Here is a 20,740-nt window from a genome sequence, read left to right as displayed (position 1 = left end):
CCATCGACATGTGCGACAAGATTTATGATTTACGATGTATAGACCGACCACGACAAACCAGTGGTGGTTCTGTGGCCAGCTTTTCGCGCAGGCTATCCTAAGTCTCGCAGTTGCAACGTATGTTTATCATACAGCTCAATTCTACTAATATCTCTACAAGATCATTATCTAATACCACAGCAGATATATTCTCATTGAATGGCAATCATGGGTAACACCACTTATAACCCAAGTCACCGTTTCTTACACCGTCCCAATCGGCCTCGGAATCGTTATATTCGCCGTTCTATTCACATTCATTCTGTCGCTGGATGCAATTCATCACCAAAACAATGCTCTCCTCGTCGCCATCTGCATCTGCAACACGTGCCTCTTGGTCTTCTCCATTATGCGTTATTCGTCGATACGAGGGATAACGAACGGTCTTTATTTGTCTCGTTATCAGAAGCCAACTTTGGTGGATACCTCTAGAAATCTCTGGCCTCGCATTCAATCAGCCGAGATCATCCTATCAGTCATCGTGGGTATCAGCAGTCTGAGCTTGTGGCTCTCTGCATATTTCCTGCGCAAAGAGTTTTCATGGACAATTTACAAGAGTGTCCATGGCAGTCTACAGACTAGAAAGCGTTACAGGGCTTATGAGGTACTGTATCTATTACCTTCCTTCCCAGGTATTTTTAATCTCTCATCTGACTTGCCATATGAATATAGATATACATTGTCCTGATCAAGCTGATCTTTTTCTTCCTGACCGGCTTCATTATCCAATACAACCTGATCGATGTTCATTTCGACGAACCCGAGTATAGCCTGACGATGGCTTTGATACCAGCTGCATTCATTATGATTATGCTCGGTATCTATTTTGTGAAACATGAGAAGACATACCCTATGATTCCTATTCTAGTACGTTCCTTATTCACATCTTGGAACTATACGAAGTACTAACGGCGTGACCAAAAAAAGCTATGCTACCTAGGTCTGATCGCATACCTCCTCAGCCGGATAGTACTTCTATGCGGCCATACACGACGCTCAAATACGGCCGGAAAGGACATGATGATATTGTTTGCGTTTGCTGCTTTAGTGTCAACCCTATCCACGTTTTGTTGTGCCGTTGTCTGCGTATTTAATTTCGACAACGGATTAAAAGGTGTCGACAAGTGGAGAAAACAAGTTGCACGAGAGTCGTCCTTGTTTCACAGTCGCGGCTATGGCTCTGCAGGTTATGGTTTACCGTCGGATTCACATTCACTGTCGAGATTATCCCGTGAATAAATAATGTACATACACCCTGCTTTAGTTAGTCACAGCAAAGGCGGAAGACTAGAGGATCTATGATTTTTACTAGGCGCCCTTACTATAGGTCGCTAGAAGTGACGGTAGCGGTATTGGAAAGTAAGGATAGGATAGAAGGAGATATTTCAAACCTAAGGAGTAAATAATATTAAAAGTAGAGCCGACAGTGAGGAAAACCTGAGAGGACGATTGAGCCTCACTGCATAAAAGCTTTTTTTAAATCCGCATTATGTTCTTTGAGTCTCTGTCGAGCCAACTTCAGACTCAAATTGTGAGCAGAGAAAGCAAGATAGCGGCTAGCAGACATTGCTTGGTTTTCCTAGATCCAGTTCCACCTGCGATCACGGCACCTTGAAGAGGAAGATATTGCAGCCTTTCTGCGACGGAAATTCGCTTTGTCGAACTCGCTCGCGGAGAACAGCAACCTAAGCTCAATTACACCCAGAGAAGGCTCCAATCCGGGCGCCGCAGGCTGTCAAGTCGTATGAGCCCAAAGAGTTAACCGCCTTTAAGCTCCTTGAACAGAATGCCTGCGATGTTACACCCCGCCTCCTTGGATATCGGTCCGACAAACATGATGGAGATGACACCGGCCCCGGGGGTTTCTCATTTATGTGGTATGGGAAAGGGTACCAGGGAAGTCCCTCATTCGGGAAGCGTTCTGGGGTTCTTCGTTCTCTCAGAGACAAGAGATTCGACTCGAGTTCTACGAGGTCTAGGAGTGTGCTTTTCGGGAGTCTTGATTATACTAACGGCCCTAGAGCTAACAAACGAGAATTAGGAAGATTAAAGCGTGCGGGTGTCTCCTAGGTACTAACTAGTATGCGCAAGGTCGTATACCACTTGCTCACTAAAACAATGTATTAAATACGAGAGACGTATTTTGGCTTCTTTTTGTTTACTTTGAACTACCACAAAACTTCTAAAAAGGAAGATATGACTGCTAAGTGATACGCAAATTGCAAGAGAGCAAAGCATGAGCTTTGAAAAACACTTGTTTGTCCCCCAAACTGATTTCCCAAGGTAAAACTAGGAGCTTAGATGCTTCAATTCATTTATATGCATTGAAGTGTCTTGAACTGCGAAGATCAGAACTTCTCACCAAAAAGAAGGGAGCTGAGTCGCACTTGCCGATTCCGGGCCGGTCCAGGGCACCTTCCCAATCGGGCCGCACCTACCCTTGCCCGAAAGTCAACATCTCGACTTTTGTTCTTCCTTCATCTCCAAATAAAGAGAATTCGCATTCGCAGTTCTGTCAAATCTATGTGCCATGGCGATTCTACAGTATCTCGAATTCATTATCGGCCGACTGCTATACCCAATCCGTGGCCATGATTCGGGCCAGATCATTCATTGCCTGGCATTCAAAGACATTCCCGAGCCCAACATGACTCTCGATTCACCTGAAGCCGGCCCCTCGGGCTCTAAGCTACCTCTCCACTGTACCTGCAAGGCTGTTGATGGTAAGGGCTGTCTTCCTGAGTTACTCTGGACTGCTCCAGACTGTCACGAGGAAGTCAAGGAGTATGTACTCCTCTGCGAGGACCTCGATCCACCGATTCCCTTCCTCGTCTTCCACCATGGCCTCCTCTGGGCAATTCCAGCTTCAACTACCAAGGCCGAAGCGGCCAATGTCCACCCTGATGAACACGCCAAGATTTCCCGCCTGACTGTTGCTGGTTGGCGCTTTGTACCCAACATGCTCGGACTACCGTATACCGGCGCCGGTGCACCCCTAGGCCATGGAAAGCATCGCTACGTCTTCACCATTATCGCCCTCAATGAGTCGCTCAAGTTCAAGGCTCCCGAGAAGGCGACCAAGAAGGATATCAAGCGCGCTATTACGGGAAAGGTTATCGGGTGGGCGCAGTGGACTGGAACTTTTGAGAAACCCTGGACCAACTAGGTCATCATCAACTCAACTCACCTTATACGGGCACAACCAGCGTGGGACGGACATGGGTGTGGGTTTGACAAATGGGCCCAAGGTGCTTCAACAGCGGGCGTGTACTTTGTTTCCCTACATTCACCGGGATTTTTCATGTGAGTATCGTTATGGAACTAAAGTCCTAATAAGAACACATCTTTTGACATCGTCGTATTCGATTTTGTTTTGTATTTTATGACTAATTTGTGCAATCATTACTGGTAGTAGCCTAAGACCCCTAGGCTAGTTCGAAAGACCGTGGAAGATATCTCACGTCAGAGCGGAATTGCATATTGTGTTCTCATCTGGCATGGAAAAGACTTTTGGACCAATGAACGTCTACATACATAGCTTTCATGTCGATCATGAGGTCTACCGTGAAATGTCAATGGTGGCGGGCATTGATTGTCCTATTGGCATTTAAAGCCCCTCTTTCGATTGATATACGAATTCTATCATTCCACGATTGACAAGACTGTAGCTCTTTATCTTTCGGCTTTGTTCGATGTGGCGAACTTCATTTCTAGCACTTCGACGATATTCGCTTCGTTTGGCCGAGATCAACATGAAATAAAAAGAGCCGGTCTGCTATGATACTCGAGATATTCTCCTCCGAGATTATAATGAAGGCGATGATTCTAGGTTGAGGTCGAAAAAATCTACCGAAAGCTTGTCTTTCCCGTACAGCCCTTCTTTTCGGCATATTCCGGGTATGAGAAATTCTTGTTGCTTGTCATAAGCTTCCACCATTTGGTAACCACGGAAGTTGAATATTACTACATAACCTAGCTATAGACAAGGACTCAGATCAAAACAGCTTCCACTGGAGACTAGTTTTTTCGCATGGTATTCACACCCACGATACCTCTTGGCGTCGTCTCTTTTACAAATGCTGCGCTAGAAAAGTGCCCTAAAAGGTCAGTTGAGAAAATCCTGCTTGACTTAAAGTTTTCTGTGCGAGCCAGCTGACACGGCGACCTTTGCCAGTGCAACGCAACTCACTCCGGGGGGTTGGATTTGTCTATTCTCACTGGGATTAGTAGTCAATGCTCTCACGATAATCCATCAATTTGCCGGATAGTTGGACGTGCACGGTACTTCCTCAGCTCGGTGATTTATTAATGTTTCTGATTTTCTTACAAGAACAAGGCATACAGATTCGATTGAACTATCTATATCATCACCCCCATCTCCAGCTCATTACTACTGATGAAAGTATTGAACAATTTAGAAAGCCCCATGAGCTCTCGGGTTCCATTCCGCGTATACTACATTTACACACTTTCAACCAGCGATCACTCGAAGATTCGAATAATCGACTGCAGCTGACGATCTGTCTCATCCGCCATCAGTATGTGCCATTTTGAAGGCGAAGCACACTGGAGGTCTTGGTGGATGAAACGGACGATTATTGACAAATGAGATAGCCAACGGCGCATCTGGCTGATGTCCTCCTCTCCCCATACGGAATGAACCCCCCCCTTGCACCGAGGCACTGGCCAATTTGGCCCTTACCTTCAACGCCCGTGCCGCCTTCTCAACTGCCATCACTAATAAAGTGAGAATACTAGCCCTGGAGTTTGAAGCACAGCACACTGGACATTGAAGGATGACCACTCCCTGTTGCTGCACCCTTTCCAGGTGGAGCAATATACTATTTTCCCCTTTTGCCTCTTCCTGTCGAACGACTTCACTGAACGCTTGGGCATAGCAGTTGCAGTGAAGGGAAGAAGCATCTTCCGGCAGTGTCTCGAAATAGATCTCCCCGGGCTCGAGAGATTGACTGGAATCAGTTTCCGTTGGTTCGTCCCAGATGTCATTGGAGGGCAATTCCATGATTCTGGCCGGATCCTGGACTATTCCGGAGACCTGAATTGCGTTCGGTGCGAGGCTAAAGGGGTAGATTGCACCACCCTGAAAGAGTGACCGGGGCTGGGTGCCCGGCGCAGCAGTGTTGATAAATCCTCCAATGGGGGGGTTCATCAACCATCAAACCGATCTGGGGAGCATAACACTGTGTGGCATAGTCAACACGCGGTTCAAGAAAATGGGGACCCCCAAAACTTTCGACTCCGTCAGTTCCTCCAAACGACCTGCCCAGGATAGTATCGGCGAATCCTGGATCGACGTGGGTATAGGCCTCGTTTGCGCTGACGACATTCTGGTCCTGGATCCCTTCTCCATTTGTGTTGTTTTCTGGGCATCCCAATGGTCATTTATCGACACTTATATACCCAGTGGACTAGATCCGTGCTTACCTGGACCCTCCGAGAACAACACTGTGAAACTCGGCCACTGGAAGTCTTCCTCCGATGGTGTGACTTCAGTGCCGGTCCTAGAGTCGCTCTTGTGTGACTCCTCCCTCGAACTAGGACCCGAGTCCGATGCTGCTGTTGGACTCGGGACCCGACTCGGGACTCTGCGCACCCTCTGCGCCCTCGCTGCTGGGGTTGGCTTCGGTACCCTCCCCGCACTGCACCGAGTCGGACGGTCAACTACCTCTGCCTCTCCCCTGCGCGCCTTCACGACTGCCCCCACTGCTGCCGGCCGGGTCGTCTTTCTCTTGGCCGGCCGGCCCAGCGGTTGCGAGATCGAATAGATACACACATACCCGTGATTCTCGCACCGGTCACATGGGTAGGTGTGGCTACATCGAATCTTCGCTTGTTGGCAGGCGTTACAAGTTGTCCGCATCTTTTGGTTGGGAAGGAGTTGACCGTTAGACTGTGGAGACCTCTTGGAAGAGGTCTGAGCCATATGAAAATCGTGGAAAGTAAATCGAAATATTTATGTTGAACTCCACAATCAACGAGTCTGGTCTTCCCTGATCTTGGGTTGATTTGAGGTATTTATATTTCATCTCATGATCGTTTCCCCCTCCTTTCAGTTGATAATCTCTACTGTCCAACAACAATACCACAGGACCACGTTTGATTGCACTCCTGCATCCATCGCAAAAGGAGACACAGTTTACCCACACCATAATGAGCTTCCATAACAGCACTTGCCGAAAGCACGAAAAGTTACATGGATCTTGAACTTTACTACTGACAAATAGTTTTGTCCTACCCTCCTCGGGACCTGCGTGCGAGTACCTCACTTGTAGTCTGTGGGGTTCCTGACTGTTCAATGATCACCAACCTTATCTCACCATGCATCAACGAAAGAGTTATGTGGTGCAGTATACTTGACAATGTTTTTTTGAAGTTAATTGATTTCAGTAACGCCGCCGTATGGTATTCCCATTTCATGGAGTCCGTATACTTCATTACGCAAGTTTATCCGACCTGTTGTTGCACATGAAAATCGCTGTTTCTTCCCTCGAGTAACATCCTATTCTAGCTGATGACGCCGCGAACAAAATTAAACGGAAGTGCAAGGACGTCATTTGACAACAGCACAAGAAGCCAGACTCCAATGCCTATCCGTTGACCGAGAAGCTCGCCCATACCAATGGGATTTGTCAGTCAACCTAACGTCCTATGGCTCTATGCTGTTCCTGGTCGGAGTATGCTTTCAACCGGTAGGACAGTTGCCTGTTTGTGGCTATCTAGTAAAAAGGATTGGTGCGTTATCAACGCCCGAAAAACAGGCTTGTTATCTCTAATATGATCATTTCATTAGATCGAGTGTCTACCTAGCAATGATTTTTCCATATGCTATGCAAATTGCGTTGCAATCTCTGCCCCATGGTTAGGGCTGTACGGCATCATCTCATTTCCTCATGATCAAGTCTCATCGGATGTTACTAGCACACATGTGGTGGCAGCGTGGTTGCTCTGGACGGCAACCATGATTTTACGTTTCGACTAAAACCTTGCGACACGATTTCGAGAAAGCAAGCTTGGATGAATGAGGAACTTTTGTTGCTCGCATACTTGTTGGGATCATGATTCGTATTGTATCTACGACTTGCTACGTCTTCAATACGGACGCAATTCGACGGTCCCAATTTGAGGCTTCTCCATAGTCAATAGATTTTTGTTTCAATATATACTCCTATTGGCTTTACTCATCAAACCCCACATGCTATAGTACCAGGATGTATAATATCACCTGAACGGCAATCTAAACTCCAAGTGCCAGAAAGGCTAAGCAAAGGCCACAGCCATTACACCCACTCTCACTTCACGTTTCATCGTAAGGTTCTCGTCGAAACACTTTACTGCTGAATTCGAATGCGTTCAGTGATCTCCTAGTACTGTGTAACACTTATATTTGCCTTATAACCAGCTCCATTCCCGTCTTCCAGTCCAGCCTTGAGTCGTTGTAGTAGTCCGTTCCCTGATCGCTACTGGAAATGAAGTCAAAGGCACATTGCACTTGTTAGAGATAGAATTCGATGCATATCATGGCAGTATAGATGATTGCTGCGATATGGATTCCATGCTCGAGGGAAAGTCGTGCCATACCAGATTCCATCTTCGTTGAGGCCAGGATCGTATCACATCAATAACAAGTTGAATATGGCATACCATAATGACACCGCAAATATCATGGAGAGATGATGTTGGCAACTACATTCATTCTCGAATTCAATCGCAATAAAAACATCAATCAACACATATACATAGCCTTTCGCATCTTTGGAGATTTCAGGACCATACCAAAGCACCAGGTGCAACTTACTTAAATTTCTGGTTCCAAATAACGGAGGGTTTTAACAATAGTGTACTACATAAACGTCATATTTCCTGCGCTCCCTAAACCCTACTGCCTAATAATACAAACCAACCACAGCATTTATTCCCCCCACGCTGTCCCTAGCTCATGGCACAAAATCTGCCGTCCTCGTGGGACAATCCACGGAACGGAACGAGGTCATTGTCGCACTGTGAGGCATGGTTGTTGTCTCGCCTTCGGCAGGTTCATGTCTACCAATGAAATAGTTTATGGCAACAGGAGGGTCCAACCCTGCTGCCTGCATAAACTCCCTGATATCGAATCCCGCACGCGCGCTAACAGTCTCTGGGAACACATGTGAGAAGCAATCAGGAAATCTATACGCTGGAGGCTGTGCAAAAAGGAGATACACGTAGCGGTGGCGAGTATTTGGTGGTGCACGAGGAGCTATGTACGGGGCTATTGGATTGTGTTTATCCCCGTCGTCCTTCCCAGGAACGATTATTGAAGGTGGTGATGGTTTTCTGCAATCTATCATGAGATTGGGTTGGTACCAGTGTAGAATGACTGATTGAATACGAGTCCCTGGTACGATGGCGTCGAGGTCGATGAAGAGGATGATGTATTTTTCGTTGCATTCCAGGTTCATACTACTAATCTCTGGGATCTTGCTGGTATCTGATCTGATGTTAAACTGTTCGATTTAATTCCTTCGCCATTGACGTACCCTTAATATCTAATTCTATACCTGGAGTCATCCATTGGGTACCGGGATACCGTATTTGGAGTTGCTGGCCATTGGTCCAAGGGAAGATCCGGACTACCGGAGTGAGAACACCAAAGAGGATAGTAAGTAGTGAGATCATATTGTGATATCGTGGAATCAACTGAAAAGAGGAAGATTCGACTATAGCACTTGCACTTCAATTCAAAATTCAAAAGCTAGATCAATGTCCTTACGATTCAATTTATAGACCAGCTTGCCCTACTTGGTACTATGGTCCCTCGTGTACAGTTCGCAGTTGTGCATCAGTTTCGGCTTGTTTCTTCCGCCATTCCCAGCCCTGAAGGTAGACAATGCTTAGAATCGGGGTAACTAAAACAATTGCTCCCGATACAAAACAATATGTCCATTGCACGCCAATTTGCTTGATTAGAGGGTTTACCACTGCTGCAGCCCCAGCACCCAAGAAACATCGGACAAGATTATTAGCGGCCATAGCAGTAGCGGGCATCTCGTAGTACAAGTCGACAATGAGAATATTCATCACGTTATATGCCGCCGTAATACAAAAGCAAATTACAAACACCATAATTAGTGAAGCCAGGAGTGGGGGCTGTAAGGGTATCAGTACTCCATAAACGACTATCGATACAGCTGCAAGTACCTAAAAAGGAAAATGAAAGTCAGCTAATAGAACGGGTTAGGTACAAGGATGTCTTAGGGGGAACGTACTGTCATTGGCATGCCAATCTGCAACCTCGCTTGCTCGATGGGAAATTCAATAATATCCTGCTTTTGGTTCTTGTGTACCGTCTGACCGGCGTTGCGTCGAGTCCGTCGGTAATTCCAGTCAACTAATACTCCGTTGGCAGTTGCACTGAGTAATGACCCAAGTCCTGCAGGAATGAAGCATAGGCCAATCTCCAAGTCGTCCAGATTATAGATTCTATGGAAGAGTGCGGGGATTCCAGCAGTGACAGCATAGTAGCTGCTGAATACAACTCCGTTTGCGAAAAGAACTAGTCCCACAGGTCGGTGGGAAAGCAGACGCAGGGTTGGACAGGGGTTGGGAACATTTATGCGCCTCCTCGGTACAGTTGGTGTCGGCGGGGTCACTGCGGTGGTGGTCTGGAAATAACTCCAAATGGCTAGATTCCATCCAAGTGCGGGTATTGAGCCATTTCCCACAATCCCACGACATGTTTCAGGGAAAAGGAGCAACAGCGGGACGAAGCAAGTACCTGCTGCAATAGCCAGGAACCAGAATATTGCTTCCCAGCCCAGATACTTACTCAGAACACCACCAAGGATAGGCCCGATGGATGGAGCAAGAATGTTTCCCAGAGATGTAAAACCCATATACATTCCTCGCTCGGCAGATGTGATAATGTCGGCGGCCACGGCGGATGCAAGCGCGATAGTGCCGCTACTGCCACAACTTTGAACAGCACGAAGAGCTAGGAGTGCCGGGAAACTGTGTTGTAGAGCCAAAGCAATGTTCCCAAGTATGTATATTGAGAAGCAAAGGATGTACGCGGGTCGACGACCGGCTTGGTCTGCCAATGATCCTGTTAACATTGGAGCGAGGCCCTGGCATATCTTCAAATCCAGGTATGTCAGTATATTCGAACAGAATTGTAGAAGTTGGTTTATAACATGCCATGTATGTCGTGATCGTTAGATTAATTTGAGATGGGCTAACTCGCAACTCCTTTGCAATGGAGTTCAATGCCGGGTAGTAGATATTGGCAGATAGAGGCGAAAAGCTCGAGGCCAGTGCCGCTATCAGAATAATGAGGCGTTTCTGTTTGGATGTGAAGACGGAATATGGCTCGGCGGTAGGAGGATGTACCAAAGATGTTTCTTCATTGACCTCGTCATCCTGTCGCTCCGCTTGTTGGTGGATATCTTGGTTGTTCATGTTGATTTAGGTATAGTACGAGCATAACAAATAAAATTGCTTGTGTGCTTGAGGGCCATTAAATACCCGGGTCTTTTTGGTTTTTAAATAGACCGTGAACCCAGTATTACTCCATGTCGGCGAAAGGCAAATCACTCTTCAAATAGATGTATTCAACGTGCTTCATAGAGCCCAAAGACCATATTTATCGATGGAATCTTACTACGGAGGGTTCGCTAGTTTTCGCAGGAACAGAGCAGCTAACAACATTTGAGGAACAAAAGCCCCTTCGCTATAATTTCGACCTCTATATCTTCGGCCTGGGGACTGAATTCGGTTCTGCATCACCCGTATACAGATGAATTGGTCGAAACAGCTTCCCACGATTAACTGTAAACTATCAGCCAAGTTACTAAGCCTACAGTAAAAATTTTCCTCACCCATGTACTCTTTCCAATGGGCCATGATACCCATAATGCGATGGGCAAGCATAGCCGCGGGAATCATATCAAGATCAAAGCCACTGAATCAGTGCATTGGGACCTAGGATCATAGTACACATTTCACGATTGCACTCACATTCCAGTAAACACGAAGTTACCATAAAAGTCCGCATTAGGATACAATCCCCGGGTACTGAAAAACTCGTCTTTCGCAGCAGCCTCCTCAATCGCTTCAGCGACTTTCAATAGCGGTTCATGAACATCTGCCAAATCCTTCAAGATACTTTGGATAGGGCGCACCCGTGGGTCCATTCCTTTATAAGTGCGATGACCGTAGCCGAATAATTTTCGTTTTCCGGACTTAATTTCTTCAATGAAGGCTGGGACATTCGTTGGATGTCCGATGTCGCGGAGGGCGCGTTGGGCGGACTCAGTTGCACCGAAGTGTAAGGGTCCGTGGGCGGCGGCCACAGCAGATATCAGACAAGACACCGGGTCAGTGAGGGATGAGGCGGTCACCAGGGTTGAGAATACTGTTAAGGCCATTCCGTGCTCGGCATTAAGATTGCCAAAGCGGCGGAAGCAGGATATGCGTGTAGGATCTGGGCGGCTTGTGTCTGGGTCTACAAGACCGGCCATTGTGAATAGATTCTCGTAGTAGGTCTGGTGGAGAGATGGAGACTGCCAGGGAATCCCTAGTCGGTGGGATCGCACTGCTCCGAAGACAACTGCATAGGCGGCGACAGTTTGTAGGATGATTTGGTCGGCCCGTTTGATGTCCGTTTGGTAAATTGTCGCATTTGTATTTGCTGGAGTCACATCTGGTATACAGGCCAGGTAGGCTGAAAGGCCTGCTAGAATCAGCGGCAGTGGGCTGGTCGCCGTTCTGTTGGTTTCAACATTAGGTAAAGACAACATGACAGACATGTGACAAAGAGAGCCGTCATACGGGAGATTAAATATGGTCTGGCGCACAATATCAGGGACTTCTTGCATATACTGTGCCAGTCGCTGGCGTAGCTCTTCGCGTTGACTTGCTGTAGGATATGCCCCCCATAGTAGCAAATGGAACATTTCTTCAAAGTCGGATCCCCACAGTTGCTCCAGAGTATGTCCTCGATATAGCAGTAGACCGTGCTCATGATCACTATATAACAATTAGTCAAACTGCATAGGCACCTTTATGAGGCTCTCACGAGAAACTGATAGCCGATGTTGTCACGGCTGTGTTCTGCAATCCGGGATCATAGACTCGCAATCCATGGGCAACTTGATCTGCGCGATTAGTGTTGAATGAAGGCGCCCGGATACCTTGAAGGTCGGTCGCGCGTACTGTATTTCGATTAATGGGGATTTTATAGTTAGCATTAGTGCGCGAGTCGCGGATGAATAAAGTGCCAGTTGACATTTTGGGGCAGAATACTATAATGAAAAATGACCGTCGCAATTTATCCTTCACTCAAGACAGTTCTTTTTCGTCGGTTGCAAATATTTGTCGCTATTCAAATGTCACTGTGAAAATAATGTGACCGAAGACACCGAGTAAATTGTCTCACCTCAACTCGCCGACAAAGATACCTCGTACTATTGTCTTCGAAAATCCCTTCTGTGATTGGCCTACAATATAGCTCTAATGTGGACATCGTGATTAGTGATGCATGCAAGTCATATTAGACTATATCGTTGTATTCGTCATTATCACTCATTATAGGCTCCATAAAAAGATCTCCACCGTTTTTAAAATCTCACAGAGAGCGCGGGATTTACTCCGGCATGTGCTTGAAAGGATGGGCAAGGGATTCCTGGCAGAAAGGAAGCTTGCTGACGGTCCAGATCTCAGTGTCCTACATAGAACGAGGGGTCAGTTACACTCCAGTGAAGGTTAAATCTAACCCTAACTTGTGGCACTTACGGGCTTCAGGGTCTTCTTAATCTCAACATCCAGGGTGCCGGCCTTGATCGCAATGATCTCGGGAGCGGCATCGGGGTCGTGGGCGATCGGGGAACCACACTCAGAACAGAAGACGCGGTGGACGGCGAGGCCGGAAGAGCCCTTGCCAGCCCAGCTCTTGGTAGGACCGTTAATGGTCAGCTTGTCCTTGGGGACGACAGCGACGAGAGCTATAACAAGGTCAATAATTGTATTTCCCCTCAGGTATTACCACAACTAACAATAGGTCGAGCCACTCTGGCGTTGGCAGTCATCACAGTGGTCATAGGCAGTGATCAGAGGTGCGTCAACGTCCACGGTATACGTGACGGCTTTGCAAAGGCAGTGTCCGGAGAGAGGCATTGTGGATGTAATTGATGTAATTGATTCTTTCAAGGTCCTTGAGAGTGAGTACCCTTGGAGAGGGGGACGGAAGGGTATTTAAGAGATAATTGACCCCAACACTGGGACCAGTTGAGGTGGTCATTGTCCATAATTGTCCATGGATAAGTCCAAAGTCCCGACTACTTGCTTCTTCTCTTCGCTAATGCCCGTGAAACAGGTACCGAGTACCTCCGGTACGTCATCGCTGTCATCGCTTCGTGTTTTTGTTGAGCTTTTTGACACACAACTTGTCCACCAAATTCGACCAAATTCTCTTTCAGTTCCAGTTTAACCCACTTCGGGCAATTGGAATTCCAAATAGATGTTCCTGGAGAATTTCAAATCCGCTAGTGCTGATTATTCGTCCCCTCTGTGTCCCAAAACCTGCAAGGCAATTCCAAATTATTGTGCCCCGCCAGAGCTCCATGCAAGGTTTAGGGTCATTTTACCCCTCCAAACCTTCAAGACGTGGTCACGTCGACTGGTTGATCGGACTCCGTGCAAAAAAGGTGGAGATCCGCCTCCGCTGCGCCTTATCTGTCAACGACATTCTCCGACCCTCTCCGATTGGACCACCAAATGATTCCAGATGCGAACGTCCACGCATGAGATGGGTCTGGAAGCCACGAGGTGTCTTACTATTCAAGCTGTCAGACACAAAAGTCCCTTGGGGACCACGATGCGATCGGCCAAATCATCCACAACTCGAGAGGGGATGATCAGATGATCAGCCCACACGTCCACTAGCAATTCGCACGGCCTAAAGTGGGTCGCCTCCAAGTTTCAATTCAATCATGACTCCATTATGAGAGTTTGGGACCTACAACATATAGTGAGTGGACTGAAGCAGGGAGTAGGCTGAGGCTTCAAAGTCTATTCTGCGATCTGCGTTGTGATCAGTCGCTACCTGTACGGCGGTGCAGGACATCAGTAACAAGCTGGGATCATAACCCGGTGACCCGGTACATATTTGTCACTTTATGCAGGCTGTCCTTGAAGCTGAAATCCCGAGGATTCAAACAGAGTTTGTTGGATATTTTGGCTGCAGGTTCTACGTGTCAAATTCCATGCACGGCGGAACAGCGGGTCAGGGCATTTTGGTCTTCCGCCCCTCAAAAGTAGATGATAGCTCTAGGGATGTTCATTAGCCAATTCAATTTGAGCTTTGGACCCTGTCCATGATATATCCTGGTATATCTTATTGCATTAGTGCCAAGTAAGTATGTTCAAAATGGGCGATGCCAGCATATGTTCCTTGTTGGTACAATATATATATGTTGATATGTTCGGTATGCCTATTTTACACAAAAGCTGTTAATAACTGCCGTAGCTACCCCGTCGGGCATTGTCGATCTTGTCCGCTGCACTCTAACACGCGATTGTCAGCTATTGTCGTGACAAAATCTTACTCTACCCACTTACTTGCATCTGAGCTGCCATTCCTCCCCGAGGGTTCTGACCGCCATAAACAGTGGCCTCGGCATGTTGTGCGTCTCGGGCATCATCCTTGGTGATATATGCGGGCACATCAGCTGCAGCTGTAAGTCCCAACGCATCGTTACTATCAGCGATCGACCGAACTTGCGCGGATATGTAGCCGACTCCAGGTGGTTGGTTAAATGCACGTCCCTATGAGGAGCTCGCGTTAGTAATTTGACACCATGCTGAACTTTGCACGGGGATTCCCTGACCTCTGTGGCTTGGATTTCCTCTGCATCTTCTAGCGAGATCGCGCTCGATGGTTTCCGCGATACCTCTGCGACCTTATTTTCGAAATTCATCTGCCGCATGGAAAGGCTCTGGGCCGTTGCTATATTCGATCAGTGATATGTCGCTTGCATAGAATATAAATCGAACTCACCAGCTGGTCCACCCCGAGAAGGTCCGCGTCCAGTCAGCGCGCTCTCGGCTTGAGATATAGCTGAAACATCATCCTGCGTGATGCGCTGCCCCCGCTCTGCAGCGAGCTGGATCTCAGCGACGGTAGGAAGATCAAAACTCATGACTTGTCGTTGATTCATGACATGCTTTGTTGAATTTCGCTTGATCACATCTTGTTGTTCTGCTATATACATCGGCTCCAGGGTCAGTGATGTCACGGTGAGAGCATGTCAAATCGACCGAACTTTGCCTTCCCTCGTCAGTGGTGGGGGCGTTGGATATATCCAGACTAGAATAGAATATTCGACACTTCGATCAACCAAGAATTGTGGGGGATGCGCGATACCCTGAATTTGCCATCTCGTCTGGAGGAAGACCTCCCCTTCCCCCTCCCCCTACCACATCATTCCAAATCATCATCACCTGGTGGAACGATATCTGGACACCCCGTACAACACAGTTGAGATTATCTGGAGGTCTCAAAGGCAGAACAGATTGCTCGAGTGTCGTTGACTGGTCATGTTTTAGTGGTTGACCTGTTTTAGTGGTTGACCCATTCGCAAAGGGGTATCTAGGTAGGGTATCTAGGTAGGGCAACTTTCCAGCACCGTTCCATGGGTCTCTGGCTGCAGATTGCCCCTGCCAGTGCCACCGCAACCAAACCCAAAAAGGAAAAAGGAAAGAACAGGTGTCGAATGAAAACCCTCAGGGCGAAACATCTTCCATCTCGCGTCGTCATCGACCGCTCCGGCCGAACGACGGTAACAGGATATCCAACGAGATCTGCTGAGTTCCACGTTGCGTGACATGGCATGATAATGCACTGGACCTCTGTCACGAGTAAGAACGCCTCCTCGAGTCTATTGAGTTTCATGCTATGGGTGGTGCAAGATGCGTGGCTAGCCCAGGTCACGGCGATGTACCCTCGCCGAAGGTTCACAGCCTTTTTCGGGGTCTTTTAGATTTCCACTCAGCAAAGGTTATACGCAGGAGCCCTCTGAAACCATATGGTGGTCACTCATACAAGACCATCTGTTGTGTGAGGCGGTAGCGTATTGTCAATCCAAATGTCTTGTAATTTCCTCGGTTTCAATTCATTATACACGTTGTTTTCTCTTACTCTAAGAGTTTATTTCGAGGAAGTAGCTCTTTCGAGTATATGCCACTGCCCGAGTGTGATAGATCCGGGTCCAAATAAGCCAACATGACGACCTCGGGATAATGTCGTTAAAGATGGTAATGCTAACTAGAATATATCTAGAAATATATTTATATCGAGCTCATACTTTTCAATTGTTTGGAAATTTGTAGGTATATAATACATATACCCGTTGTATGAAGCTATACCAGGAGCTGACGTAAAACTCACCTGGATTAAGCAGTTCGACCCGTGAACTGGAGCAAAGGTTTCAAGATACAGCTGTCGCATCAATGCTTTCAACAAGGGCGCGAGTCTCGCCACAAAGACGATATGATCATCAGAAAGCTGATATGATCCTTTCTGCTAAGATTGTGCTGAGGTATTATCCCATAAACAAAAATTGGATACGAACAAATCAACAATATCTATACTAATTCTTCCACCAAGCAGAGGGCACGATCATCCAGTATAGGTAGCTTCGATACTGTTAGGCGTGTCTAGTATGAAGGGGACATGTCAGGCATATCACTTTAGCATGCAAAATGCGGGAAAGTAAATAAAGTGAGTTTTGCAAAGTGTATTTGTCTGCAGGAGAAGTTCAAAATATATAGAAGCGTCGACGCGGGCCCCATGTGCTCCAAGCTACATTTAATAAGTCACAGGTGGCCCACCAACAACAGACTTGGAATAAATACATCAAGATGACGCCGAGTAAAATAAGCGACAATAGGGCCTAGAGAGATGAGTTGCTAAACTTCCAGTCTTGACGGGACCTCAGACTGGGAAGAAATCCCGTATTTCATATATAGTCACGTGATATGATATCACCATCAGTTGATACCTGAGGCAACAAGTCAGTAATGCAAGGTGGAAAGCGGTGTGAGTGCACAGTGGGGTGAAAATCACATGACCGCTGTTCCCAACCCTTCTCGATAGACCAATCACAAACCCGCCATCATCCCGTTACCGGGATTGAGTCCTACCACTCTGCCTTTCCCCTGTTCTATTATCAAAAAAAAATCGAGTCAAGTCGATAAACAGGGGGTTGATCAGATATTTCGCTTTATTTGTTACCTGCAAGTTCCGATACCAGATTGTGCTCGTCCAAAGCTCAGAAATGGAGGTGTACGAGCATCCATTGTTCTCTATCTACAGAAGTATGCTAACGAAACCATGACCAGATTACCAAAAAAAGGAAAGAAAGCGTGTACTATGTGCCGCCAGCAAAAGGTATGTACTGGTGAATTCCCCTTTTAAAAAAAACCATATTGAGTCTAGTAGGCCAGGTGCGATGTTTGGCGGGATGAGACTGTACCGTGTTCCCGATGCCGCAAGCGCAACCTCGAGTGCACCATAGATGATAGCTTCACAAGAGAGCACAAGCGTCGGTAAGAGCCCGAATCCGAGTAAGAGGGATGGAATCCAATTCTTATACTTCTCCAAAGTCGATACATCGCACTAGAACACGAGAATAAGCAGTGGCGCCAACAACTGCAGACCTCCCAACAGTTGAACCCCGATTCCGTACCGATTGCGTTATCCACAGCGACAACGGAACTAGTAGTGCCGTCTGTGCTAAAGTCCGATTCCCAGTTGGACGATTCGCAGGGTTTATCGCTGCCCTATCCCCAATATCATCTTGCCCCAGCCGGCTCCACGCCGGGTTCGATGATGGGAGGAAATGATCCCACAAAGCCGCGTTCACTGAAGGGTGTTACCGTTACAGGTCCAGAGATTGACGAACTATACCAATTGTATATGTTCCCAATAGCTTTTTATCAGCATGGTTCTAACATCTTCTAGGTTCTTCCGCCATTATGCCTCGTTCCTGCCGATCCTGGATGTGCAAACCAAGCCCAATGCGTACTACGCGCAGTCTCCATTCCTGTTTTGGGCCGTCATCGGGGTCTCCAGTCGGTCATACTCCCGAAACCCGACTTTGCTGACCGCACTGGCCAAGGAGGTCACGGAAATGGCTCTTCTGTCGGTCTTATCGACGTGCGCGTCATGGTACACCATACAGGGACTGTTGCTCCTGCTAACGTGGCCATTTCCAAAGGAGAATCGCCCAGATGTGACATTTCCTTTGAGTGGAATGCTTTTACATGTAGCGATGCAACATGGTTACCATATCCCAATGTCGAGCCATGAATTTTCCCGAGTGAAGATCCCGGTCTCGTCGGACTTGGATATGGTCCGACGTTCTGAACTCTGGGCTCATTGTGTTCTTGTCCATCAACGGTGGGTTTCTTTCCCTCAAAGTGTGGCTAAGCAAAATTACCATGCTGATTCATTGTAGGTCTTGCGTGATCAAAGGGCAGTCCCCGCGAAATCTGGTCAGTTTAGCACAGGATACTATCCAACGCCAGGTGCTATTTGATAAGATTTCTCCACACCTGGTTCAGAAACTCAGATGCCAGGAAATCGTTGGGAAATGCAGCGAGGCAGTTCTGGAGAATGGAGTTCGTGCAATGTCTCTTGATCAGGAGCTGACTTTAGACATTTTGCTGCGGAAGTTTGAAGGAGAGGTAGATGATATTGCATTGCAAGCAGTAATCGGTTTGTTTCCAACATGGATTCCCTCTGCAATAGTCCGTCCACTAATGCTTGTTTCTTTGTTGCAGACGACGAGGGGTATCACCTTATCATTTGTCGAATGGCAATTCAAAGCTTCCACTTCTATAAAAACCAAACACTTGTCTCCAGTGGGTGTCTTCCACGTCTTATCGCCACCGCTTGCAACTTGATAGACTATGTTCAAGGGTTGGCGGATCGTATGGGATCTCTCTTCATGGCACCTGTTCAAATAAGTTTCGGTCTACTCCTGGCTTCGGTATCGCTGTTGCGGATTTTGAAAAGCGACTATGCCACCAGCGGACTCGATACAAGCCGCGCCCAGGCCTCCTTCTTCGCTACCATCAATTTAGCAAAGCAAATGTCCACTGATAGAAGCGATACAGCTGCTAAAATGATCACGGTCTTGAATCAACTCTGGAATAGCAGCAAGGCGTTCCGCAAAACCGATGGCTCGGAATACACGGCGCTTCGAATTCGCAGTCGCTTGATCCTCAGTCAGATCTTGGATGCTGTCTGGTGGTGGCGTGATGAATATGATCCTAACGCGCGAACTAGAATTCAAGGGGCCGAGTATATTGACAGGCCCGCTTCCCAACCCAATATGCTTTCTAGCATCGAGTCAGGGCGCGGTATCATGGGAACAGATGCCGCTCGGGAGCCCCCGGGTGGGATTTTTCAGAACGCGGGTCCCCTGCAAGGGGAGTTCCAGATCAACGAGGATTACTTTACCAACTTTGAGTGGCTGAGTGACGAAATCTTCTCGTTTCCCCCGGACTCATCGTTAGCAAACAATCTACCATGAGCGCCCAAGTTGATTCGTACTAAAAGGCCGACTTTACTTCTCCATTTCCATCCTCCAGTTGAAGTGAGACGGCATTCTGAACACGAAGGGGGTGTTCGGGTCACGGACTACGTCCTGTGTGATCCTAACTACATAGCTATGGAAAAGCCACTCTCAGGGCCCAGCATTGCCGACATCTTCTAATCGGCAAATTCACTGCTGAGTGGATGAACTTTTCAGCAACATTCCGATGTGCACACGAACCGCAGGTCCCGCCTCGAGATGTCAAAACTACGATCTCACCAACAAAAACAACCAAGGTTAAGGAACTATAGGAGTAATGCCCTGTAGATTGCGCTATATGCATATGCGTAGCCATGTACCCGGGCTTATGGACCCCTTTCTAGTACTTTGCTTGGCGCTATCCACTGTCTCCTTGCTTGATCGAGAGATTGATGCGATAGGTCTCGGAATCCTGATTCTCCGGTAAATCAGACGCTAGGGAGTCCACATGTATTTTTCCACAATGTACTACTATTAATTGACAACCATTGCTCCATAATGGAGTACGGAGTACCTATGTAATTCCTCATGCAATTTGCCAAGCATAACATTGTTACCTGGTTATTGAACAATTGTCTCCAGAACAGTATATATTGGAGGCGTGCGAACCACTAAGTATGCCACCGGCTCACAACTCTCCAGGGCTCTTATTGGATATTACCTTACTCACCCCTTCATTCATCGCCGGAGGCATATACAAGACAAGAATTGCGATCAGCCGCTTATACGGCCTTCTTATATTCATTTTAGATGTCTTTTGAGATGTCTTTTGAGGTACGCTTTAAATGTCTTAGGATATCTTTTTAGATCCGCTTTTTCCTCGGCGAACTCTTGTCTCCATTAAGCATTACCCAGCTTCTTCTGCCTCGTTCTTCTTGGTCACCCAAATTATTTCTATTGGTCAAAATTCTCAAGTTTATGCAATTTCCCCGGGTCCAGGAGCTAGTGTGTCTACAGTTCCAAGCAAAACCTACGGTAGTACGCAGTACGGCGGCACGACGCTAGATTATTTCATTCACATCTTCACATCTTCACATACCATAATAATAATGCAATCTCCAGGTGGC

The 20,740-nt window shown here is 47.2% G+C and overlaps 10 protein-coding genes across 10 annotated transcripts; 4 read left to right on the top strand and 6 right to left on the bottom strand.

Moving 5' to 3' along the window:
• Positions 1 to 34: 34 nt before the first annotated feature.
• N7487_009168 (uncharacterized protein) lies at positions 35 to 1,278 on the top strand (the record flags this gene model as incomplete). The annotated part of the gene is made up of 4 exons (XM_056876898.1): positions 35 to 117; positions 184 to 643; positions 712 to 906; positions 967 to 1,278. The coding sequence occupies 4 exons, from the start codon at positions 35 to 37 to the stop codon at positions 1,276 to 1,278; spliced, it is 1,050 nt and encodes a 349-aa protein (XP_056725478.1).
• A 1,291-nt stretch (positions 1,279 to 2,569) lies between these two features.
• Positions 2,570 to 3,205, top strand: N7487_009167 (YbhB/YbcL family Raf kinase inhibitor-like protein; the record flags this gene model as incomplete). Its single annotated transcript, XM_056876897.1, has 1 exon — positions 2,570 to 3,205. One exon carries the CDS (start codon positions 2,570 to 2,572, stop codon positions 3,203 to 3,205), a length of 636 nt encoding a protein of 211 aa, XP_056725477.1.
• A 1,316-nt stretch (positions 3,206 to 4,521) lies between these two features.
• On the bottom strand, positions 4,522 to 5,209 carry N7487_009166 (uncharacterized protein; the record flags this gene model as incomplete). The annotated part of the gene is made up of 2 exons (XM_056876896.1): positions 4,522 to 4,680; positions 4,742 to 5,209. The coding sequence occupies 2 exons, from the start codon at positions 5,207 to 5,209 to the stop codon at positions 4,522 to 4,524; spliced, it is 627 nt and encodes a 208-aa protein (XP_056725476.1).
• Positions 5,210 to 5,273: 64 nt separating this feature from the next.
• N7487_009165 (uncharacterized protein) lies at positions 5,274 to 5,825 on the top strand (the record flags this gene model as incomplete). Its single annotated transcript, XM_056876895.1, has 1 exon — positions 5,274 to 5,825. One exon carries the CDS (start codon positions 5,274 to 5,276, stop codon positions 5,823 to 5,825), a length of 552 nt encoding a protein of 183 aa, XP_056725475.1.
• Positions 5,826 to 7,994: 2,169 nt separating this feature from the next.
• On the bottom strand, positions 7,995 to 8,715 carry N7487_009164 (YbhB/YbcL family Raf kinase inhibitor-like protein; the record flags this gene model as incomplete). The annotated part of the gene is made up of 2 exons (XM_056876894.1): positions 7,995 to 8,527; positions 8,577 to 8,715. 2 exons carry the CDS (start codon positions 8,713 to 8,715, stop codon positions 7,995 to 7,997), a joined length of 672 nt encoding a protein of 223 aa, XP_056725474.1.
• Positions 8,716 to 8,844: 129 nt separating this feature from the next.
• On the bottom strand, positions 8,845 to 10,494 carry N7487_009163 (uncharacterized protein; the record flags this gene model as incomplete). Its single annotated transcript, XM_056876893.1, has 3 exons — positions 8,845 to 9,186; positions 9,306 to 10,172; positions 10,276 to 10,494. 3 exons carry the CDS (start codon positions 10,492 to 10,494, stop codon positions 8,845 to 8,847), a joined length of 1,428 nt encoding a protein of 475 aa, XP_056725473.1.
• A 554-nt stretch (positions 10,495 to 11,048) lies between these two features.
• Positions 11,049 to 12,324, bottom strand: N7487_009162 (putative citrate synthase; the record flags this gene model as incomplete). Its single annotated transcript, XM_056876892.1, has 3 exons — positions 11,049 to 11,802; positions 11,866 to 12,063; positions 12,113 to 12,324. The coding sequence occupies 3 exons, from the start codon at positions 12,322 to 12,324 to the stop codon at positions 11,049 to 11,051; spliced, it is 1,164 nt and encodes a 387-aa protein (XP_056725472.1).
• Positions 12,325 to 12,679: 355 nt separating this feature from the next.
• N7487_009161 (GFA family protein) lies at positions 12,680 to 13,209 on the bottom strand (the record flags this gene model as incomplete). Its single annotated transcript, XM_056876891.1, has 3 exons — positions 12,680 to 12,760; positions 12,829 to 13,037; positions 13,089 to 13,209. 3 exons carry the CDS (start codon positions 13,207 to 13,209, stop codon positions 12,680 to 12,682), a joined length of 411 nt encoding a protein of 136 aa, XP_056725471.1.
• A 1,335-nt stretch (positions 13,210 to 14,544) lies between these two features.
• N7487_009160 (uncharacterized protein) lies at positions 14,545 to 15,251 on the bottom strand (the record flags this gene model as incomplete). The annotated part of the gene is made up of 4 exons (XM_056876890.1): positions 14,545 to 14,598; positions 14,653 to 14,859; positions 14,922 to 15,040; positions 15,092 to 15,251. 4 exons carry the CDS (start codon positions 15,249 to 15,251, stop codon positions 14,545 to 14,547), a joined length of 540 nt encoding a protein of 179 aa, XP_056725470.1.
• Positions 15,252 to 17,112: 1,861 nt separating this feature from the next.
• On the top strand, positions 17,113 to 19,631 carry N7487_009159 (putative C6 transcription factor (Leu3); the record flags this gene model as incomplete). Its single annotated transcript, XM_056876889.1, has 7 exons — positions 17,113 to 17,142; positions 17,189 to 17,482; positions 17,534 to 17,640; positions 17,698 to 18,006; positions 18,056 to 18,493; positions 18,552 to 18,811; positions 18,877 to 19,631. 7 exons carry the CDS (start codon positions 17,113 to 17,115, stop codon positions 19,629 to 19,631), a joined length of 2,193 nt encoding a protein of 730 aa, XP_056725469.1.
• Positions 19,632 to 20,740: the final 1,109 nt, after the last annotated feature.

Source organism: Penicillium crustosum (assembly GCF_028827405.1).
Source record: "Penicillium crustosum strain IBT 35664 chromosome Unknown utg000004l_segment0_segment0, whole genome shotgun sequence".
In the NCBI taxonomy this organism is placed as follows: Eukaryota; Fungi; Ascomycota; class Eurotiomycetes; order Eurotiales; family Aspergillaceae; genus Penicillium; species Penicillium crustosum.
Note: the sequence above shows the minus strand (reverse complement) of the source record. Positions and strands in the feature narration are given on the sequence as shown.